Below are 7,914 nucleotides of genomic sequence, written 5' to 3' on the forward strand. Positions count from 1 at the left end.
CCATTTTGAAACAAATGCATGATTAAAATTTAAAGACTAGATGAAATAGAGAATTTAAAGAATACTTCAGGGGTCTGTCTGGGTTTTTCTGAGAGGTGCCTAACACAAATATAGTAAAAATAGGGATTCATCGTTTCTTATGAGACACAAAAATAAAATTTTAAGAAAAAGTATTTTGTGTGATTATTCTGTCATTTTTCCTTAAGTTGAATTTGTAAAGGTACCGTTAAACGGTAGTAAATTTGGCTCGGACAGACCCCTGTACTTTAACTATTAAAACAAAGTTTCAGTTAGCAAACCATAACGTTAATTCAAAATTGTGATTTCTTTTTTTTTTCCTGTTGATTTTTAAAATGACAAAATAACTGTAGCAGACAGTGTTTATAAATGTAGTCATTCATCAAAAAATAAATAAATATTTAATCTATGTATTTTTATATTAAAATATTCATTTTTAATTCTATATCAAAATAGATAAGTTAAGCTAAAAAAAAAATTAGAAAATCTGTGTACTCATTGGAATTTTTTTTCACAAAATTTCTTTATAGAAAATCAGATAATGTCAAAGATACTGTAAACATATTATGAGAAAAAAATACCAGTTAATAACCCTACTACATCAAATAGACTTTGAAAGGGAAAAGTGACACTATATTAGGAAAAAAACATCTGAATTCATCAGCCCTTTTTTTTTTTTTTTTTTTTTTTTTTCTGTTTTTGGCATATTAGGGTAATTTCTTTTTAATATATAACCTCAAGCTTCAGAAATATACATTTTCCACCAATAAAATATGATGTAGATTTTAATTCACGCTTTTTCATTCAAAAGGTAGAATTTTATTTAACATTATTTGTATTGTTTTTTGAAAAAAATTCATGTTTATTAATTACTTTCTACAGCTATGCAAGTCTATATTAAGACAGCATTAAATGTTTACCTTAATCTGTACTTTCAATCTTAAGAATCAAAAGATTTTTAAATATGTAATTTCAAATGTGTTGGAATTTAACATACACCAAGAAAGAAAGTAATTTTGTTAACTAAAATTAATTAATGCAGCAATTTATTTAAATTAAATTTTAATATTAAGAAAAGAAAATAATAAAAGTATCAAAAATTTAAAACACTGTTTTTTAACTTTTAAAATCAATATATGTAGATAAAAAAAATTAGTTGCTTTAAATCATTTAAATCAAGCTGATTTAAATCAACGAACCCTGCTTTATAAAGAAATTGTATTTTAATTTTTAAATATCTTCTTACTAAATTTTATAATATTTAATTTCTGTTTTGTTGAACCTATTTTGAATTAATCTTCGTATTCTCAATGTGTTGTGGTTGATCAACAAACTAATTTTATTTTTAAAATTAGTGTCTATATGTATCCTAAATTTAAGAGTTTTACCTCATGTTGTATCGTAAAAACAAAACAAAAACTTTACTGATTCTTATGTGTATCATATCTTACTGTAATTGAATATTTTTGTGCAACTAAGTACTAAAAATAGCGATAGCTATTTTCCTGCCAAGTAGTATAAAAAAAGAATTTTAAAAAATTAAAAAAACATTGGTGTTTCACTACACAAGGAATTTTCTTTGGTTATTTGGAAACACCATGACCTAAAAAGTTTCACTTCATTACTATGGTGCTAACAAGATATCTGCGCTCCTGGAAAGTCTTGAAAAATCATGAAAAGTCATGGATTTCAGTATTGAACAAAATTCGTCATGAAATGTCATGATTTTAACAATTTTTAAAATGGAATCCCTCCCCCTTCCCCAATTTCACTGTGTTCTAATGTTCCAAATACCTAAATTTATAGCAAAACCCCCATTCATGGTCATATTCTATTAAAATATAAAATGTTTTAATCATGTTCTTTTAAAACTATGGTGTTCTTTTAAAAAATGAAAGAAAGAACATCATTTCTAAGGCAAATTATCTTTTTAAACTTCTGTGATTTCAGAATTTATTTTTTATTTTATCAATTTAAAATTCTAGTTTAGGCTTTTTAATTACACTTACTTTAAAGAATAAATAAAACAGATTTAAATAGCTACATATATCTGATAGTATTTATTTATTTGCTTTTGTATTTTTTTCAGCTATTTTATTGCTTCAACTCTTTCATTACTCTGTTTTTTAAATTTAAAATCTTTAAGTGTGAAGATTCAGAGTATAACAGTTTTGGTTATAGGTATCATTTCAATTAATGTTATTATAATGCTTTTTTAAATTTATCGTTGTGTTTTTGTCAGAGAAAATAACTTCAGTAAGTCATGAAAGATTCTTGGAATTATTCATGAAAAATCATAGATTTGAAAATCTGAAATATAGTAGATACCCTGTGCAAAATAGTTGCCACTATTTTGCCATGGAATTTTTTTACAGTGTATAGGTTGTAGCAAGGTCTAGATGGTTTTGATTTCATCGAAGTGCCATGTTTTTAGACTTTCTCTAACTTTTCTAAAATGTAACTTAAGATTCCGACTTTTTTAGTTAAGTTTAGCATTATTTAAATGCAAACACTTTTTTTAAACAGAATTTTCATGATTTATTACTTCTTTTTAAAGTTAACATTTGAAGACAAAAGAGATTCTATAACCATGCATGATTAAAATCATGTTAATGACCATTTTTTATTTACAATCAAGTATGCTTTTTTTTAAAGCCATTTTAGCTCAAAGAAATCGAAAAATAAGAAGTATTTTTTAAAATAAAAATTTTGTAAATTAAAATTTTAAAAAATTTTACAGATTTTTATGGAGAAATTTTTTTTTTCGGCAAACAAAATATTCAACAATTTTCAAGTTCTAGTATAAATTTAAGCAACATTGCTATACTGAAACCAATTGCCAGGCTGTAACTTAATAGACAAGTTAAGAAATATTACCTATATTTAAAAAAAATGGTTAGAAAAAACTTATTAGTTAATTTCATCAATAAGTAATAGTCGTTTTTATAACAGGGTTGGAATTTTGGATGTCTTAAACTGGCTTTAGGCAGGACACACGAGTTTTACTGTCTTCAACTGTCTTAAAGTGTCCAAAGCCCTTAACTCTGGTAAAAGGTGAAAATTCTAGATGTAACCAGTGTAAATTAATAATTACATATATTAATAAATATTTCATACTTTTTATACAATTTACTTTAACTTATTTAAGGAAAATAGTATAATAGGTAAAGATTTATAGCATTTGAAGCTCCACAATTCATTGAACAACAAAAGTGAATATTTTATCCTTTAAATATGAATAAATGTGCTTTTAATATTGGTAAATTATGTTTTTTTATTAGGATAAATACTGCTGTATTAAAAATAATAATAAACTTTTTTAATGAAACAAAAACTAGTTTTCATTTTGTTTCTTGTTCAAAAATTAACCTTTTATTTTTCACAATATATATATATATATTTTTTTACTGTGACATAATTTGAATAAAAGGATTTTGGACAGTTTAAGACAGTTTTGAACAGGATGGTTTAAACCATGTATTAATCAATTCTGTCCTAAATCTTGCCAACTCTGTTTTATAAATTTTATTTCTCTTATTTTCCATTTGTCTATTTTTGTGCTTTGATTTTAACATGCATGAATATATTTTTCATCAGCCTTAATTAGCCCTAATTGTAAATTAATTATTTACAATTGTATTTTGTTTCTAAAAAATTGTATATGTTCGGATTGTTCTTGGCAGGAACTTTGTGAAGATTAAAAAGAATATGTGTTCGGAGTGAAAAGGCAACCAGAGGAATGGAAGCTTTTGGGAAGATTTGCATTGTTTGTCTGTAAATAAAGAAAAGTATTTATTAAAACTATTTTATGAACTATGGTGAATACTTTCTCATTGCAACTGTCCTCTTTTTTGTATCATTGTGAATTAAAAAGTAACATTATTCTGTCTCACTGCAAGTATTTTATGTTCATTTTTAGTGAACCGTTTTAGCTCTGCTTTAAATTATCTCCCTAAATGAGTTAATTATTCAATACTACTCTTCCCACATCATCAGCAGAGCACATTCTATTCATCCATAGAAAATGTTCTGAAAATTTTGCGTATCTGCCAAATCTCCTGTTTTTAAAGGAAGACTCCTGTATTTCACAACTATCTCCTGTCTCCCCATATATTCTCAAATTTCTCCCTATTTGTTGAAGAAATTTAAAAGAAAAATTTGGCTATAAAATATTTGCTGATGGCCAAAATACTTCTTATTCCTCAACATATAGTACTATTGCCAGTACTGCAGTATGTTGAGTGTTAATAGTTTAAGTAAAAATATCTTCAGTAGTAGACGGATCATAGGTTAGAGTCCCCTTGCAGTCAGACTAGCCATGGGAGTTTTTCGTGATTTTCCTCTCCATGTAATGCAAATGCGTGTTAGTTCCATCAAAAAGTGCTCCATGAAGACAAATTTCCCCCAATATTTGATCCAGGAGTTCCTTTGTCTTGTCGATATGGTTCAAAATTACAAGGCTACGGAGTTGTGCGTTAGTAGTTGTAAACCCCAAAAATTGGGTCAGCTGTTCATATACGGATATAAAATAAAATAGTGTAAGCAATTATAAATAATGGTTTTTTAAAAAAATCTTCTTTAGATTAAGATGTAAAAACTTATTTTTTACTTCGCTAAATGTAATATTTCCAATTTTGAATTTATCTTTTTGACTTACATGATTACGCATGATGTATCAAAACTTTACTCACAGCCTGAAAATGATTGTTAAAATCTCCGTTATTTTATTTCTCCAATGTTGGCAGGTATGCTTTAGTAAACTTGTAATAAGCTGGACTAATATTATTTTAATGACCAATATATAATGATAGCTTTCGTTAAACGCAGGAAAACATTCGAGAGTTGAGATAGTAAAACAGAAGTTATGAATGAATGAACCTTTTTCTCGACAAGTAATTCAGTTTGTTTACACTTTCCTCTCTCTCTATATATATATAAGTCAACGCTCCATGTTAGACTCTCGTGTTCCGGATGAAAACGAACCTTGTACATAAAAATAGCGGAGATATTAAATCATAGTAAAAATAAAATATTCTACCAATTTTAACTTTGACGTCCCGCAGTGGACTGATCGTTAAGACACGGTTCCCAGCAGATCACCGAAGTCAAGCATCACTGGCTGCGGCCAGTGTGTGGGTGGGTGACCCACTTGGATCAGTCTGCATAGGGATCGAGGGTGTGCGGTATTGGTCCTCGTTAAACTGTGCTACCGTAAAGTGCTCGACTTCGCGTGCAGGTCGTTGGGCTACCGAAGCGGGGGTGCCACCCCCCCCCGCAGAGGATCAAAATTGTGATGGCATGTCTTCGGATCATCCTCCGGGATGTTTCCCAGACCGTCGCCAATAGCCCATTGTGCAGCTCTAGTGCGACGTAAATTAACAACAACAACAAAATTTAACTTTGACCTACGGTGGCTTACGGCAATGCTTCCCAAACATATGACTTTTGTGTACCCTTTGTAAATTTTTCGTAACGTTGTGTACCACTAATAAAAAAATGAATGTATTTTTTACTATAAAGAAATTGCACAAAAGTTAAAAATCACAACTGGCTGCTGACACCACTAATTATTAACTCTGCAAAAAATTGAAAAATACGTAATTGCAAGTGTTCCTGGCTAGCTTTGTTTTTAAATAAAATTTTTTGAAACTTTTGTTTGCTACAAGATATTTCGCATAAGAACGAGTACCCCCACTAAACTGTTTCCGTACCCCTGGCAGGGTTGGCTTTTTGCCGGCAAAAACCGGTTTTTGCCATGCCAGTGGCAGAAACTGGTTATAACCTGTAAAAAGTGGCAGAAACTTAAAAAAAACTTCTATATTAGTTCTTGTAATTGCTTAATGACATTTTGTTTAAGTAAACTGAAAAATGTAACAGTAACAAACTTTTTAATTCATTGTTTGTAAATATATATTATTTTGTTTACATTAAATATAAAGAGTGCCAAATATTTATATAAAATGAAGAATAAAGTACTGTAATAATAAATATAAATACTAGATTTTTAGTTTAATATATTAAATTCTGAAATTCAGTAATTATCATTTAACTCTTAACATAACTGAATAGAGCTATTTTCAAATAGTTTTTTTTTTCTTTTCCAAGACATAATTTGCATGGCAACAATCCAATTATTATAACAGTAACAGTTTGAATCTTTTGTGGATGGCAGTGCCAGCTTCTTCTGCTCGATTTGAGAGAATCTTCTCAAATTTCTCGTTCATGCATAGCAAATTGAGAAATTGCTTTAGAAACTGCATCAAAATTTATCTTTTGTTATATTTTACTGCAGAGTGCAAACTATGTAATATTTGATTTTGAATGGTAATAATTTTGTAAATAAATTGTACTTTGTTTAACATTTAATTGTTTTTTCTATGAATTATCCATTATATTTCAATCTCAGTACTTACTTTTATGTCATTTTCTGAATTTCTGCCAGGGTTTTTGCCATGCCGGTTTCTACCAGTGGTTTTAACCACCTCGGCAGGAACTTGCCAACCTTGACCCCTGGGGGTACGCGTACCACACTTTGGGAAACACTGGCTTACATATCGCTTGCTTTAGGTTCTCAATTTTAATCGGAACCTTAAAATATCTACTTTTTATTATAAATTAAATTTGCGACGACAAATATGAATGTATTAAATAATTAAAGGCTTCTTTATTTTGAATATATTTTATAAGATTATATAAAAAAACAAACATTTTCTTATCGTTTTACCACTAATTATCTTAAATAAGGTTTTATGTCCAACAGTTGAATCCGCATTTATTTTTGGTGTATATACATTCAGGGTATCTGCACACCTGGAAAGTCATGAATTTTGGCATTGAACAAAATTTGTCATGATTTTAACTGTTTTTTTTTTTTTAAAGTCATGGATTTAGATCGCTGAAAATTCTAATTTTTAAAATGGAATTCACCCCCCATTTCATGGTGTTCCGAATATCTTAATTTGTAACAAAATCCCCACTCACAGTCATATTTGATTAAACTATAAAATGTTTTTATCATGTTTTAAAATGTAAGAAAAAAACATTTCTTGAGCGAATTACCTTATAAACTTTTATGATTTCAGAAATTTTTGTAATTATTTATTTATTTATTCCGAAATGAGAACAGAAAAATCAGAAATATTTCTTTCCTTTCCGATAAACAAGAAAAGTATCTGTGAGACATTTCTCTTTCGGTTCGTGTTAATGAAATCCTCAATAAGGATGACAAAGGATTATTTCAGGTATAAGTATTTATTTCTTCATCTCTGGATTAATTATGAGTAAAAAGTAAAATATGAGTATATACATAATCTACATGGCATTTAAGTTCGGAGCTCTCCTGCTCCCTTCCAGTTCATACCTTCGCTCTCCTAGTCCAGCTAATACTCAACTCCTTTACGTTCAAACTAATACTCTTCTAAAAATATTCTTTCTCATAAGAAAAAGTCCTTCGCTCCACCCCCAATGTAGGGGAACGACACTTCCCATGTCCCTTACCCTCAGGTCAGGGGTCAATCAAATGCGTGGGAGAGGAATCAGGATCCTGACAGTATCTTTAGAATATAATTCTGCAGAAAAAATAATTTGCTTTTGTATTTTTTCCAGCTATTTTATTGCTTCAACTCTTTCATTACTCTGTTTTTTAATTTTAAAATCTATAAATATGAAGATGCAGAGTATAACAGTTTTGGTTATACCTTTAATTTCAATTAATGTTGTTATAATGCATTTTAAAATTTATTCTTGTTTTTTTTTTTCCGGAGAAAATGGTTAAATCGTTAAGTCATGAAAAATTCTTGGAATTAATCATGAATTTAAAAGTCTAAAATGTAGCAGATGCTCTGTAACATAAATGAGCGGAAAATAAATAAAATTATCCGAAATATGGTTTTTGTT

At 28.6% G+C, this 7,914-nt stretch overlaps 1 protein-coding gene across 1 annotated transcript in view; it reads left to right on the forward strand.

Moving 5' to 3' along the window:
• The window catches only part of LOC107445070 (regulation of nuclear pre-mRNA domain-containing protein 1B), a 28,790-nt gene extending 24,958 nt beyond the window's left edge, over positions 1 to 3,832 (forward strand). The window contains exon 9 of the mRNA XM_016059391.4: positions 3,702 to 3,832. Coding sequence (XP_015914877.1) covers position 3,702 — 1 coding nt within the window. The 3' untranslated portion in view covers positions 3,703 to 3,832. The remainder of the gene's footprint in view (positions 1 to 3,701) is intronic.
• The last annotated feature ends 4,082 nt before the right edge of the window (positions 3,833 to 7,914 follow it).

This window comes from Parasteatoda tepidariorum, chromosome 5 (genome assembly GCF_982258835.1).
Source record: "Parasteatoda tepidariorum strain Cologne lab strain chromosome 5, Ptep-v5.0, whole genome shotgun sequence".
Classification (NCBI taxonomy): Eukaryota; Metazoa; Arthropoda; class Arachnida; order Araneae; family Theridiidae; genus Parasteatoda; species Parasteatoda tepidariorum.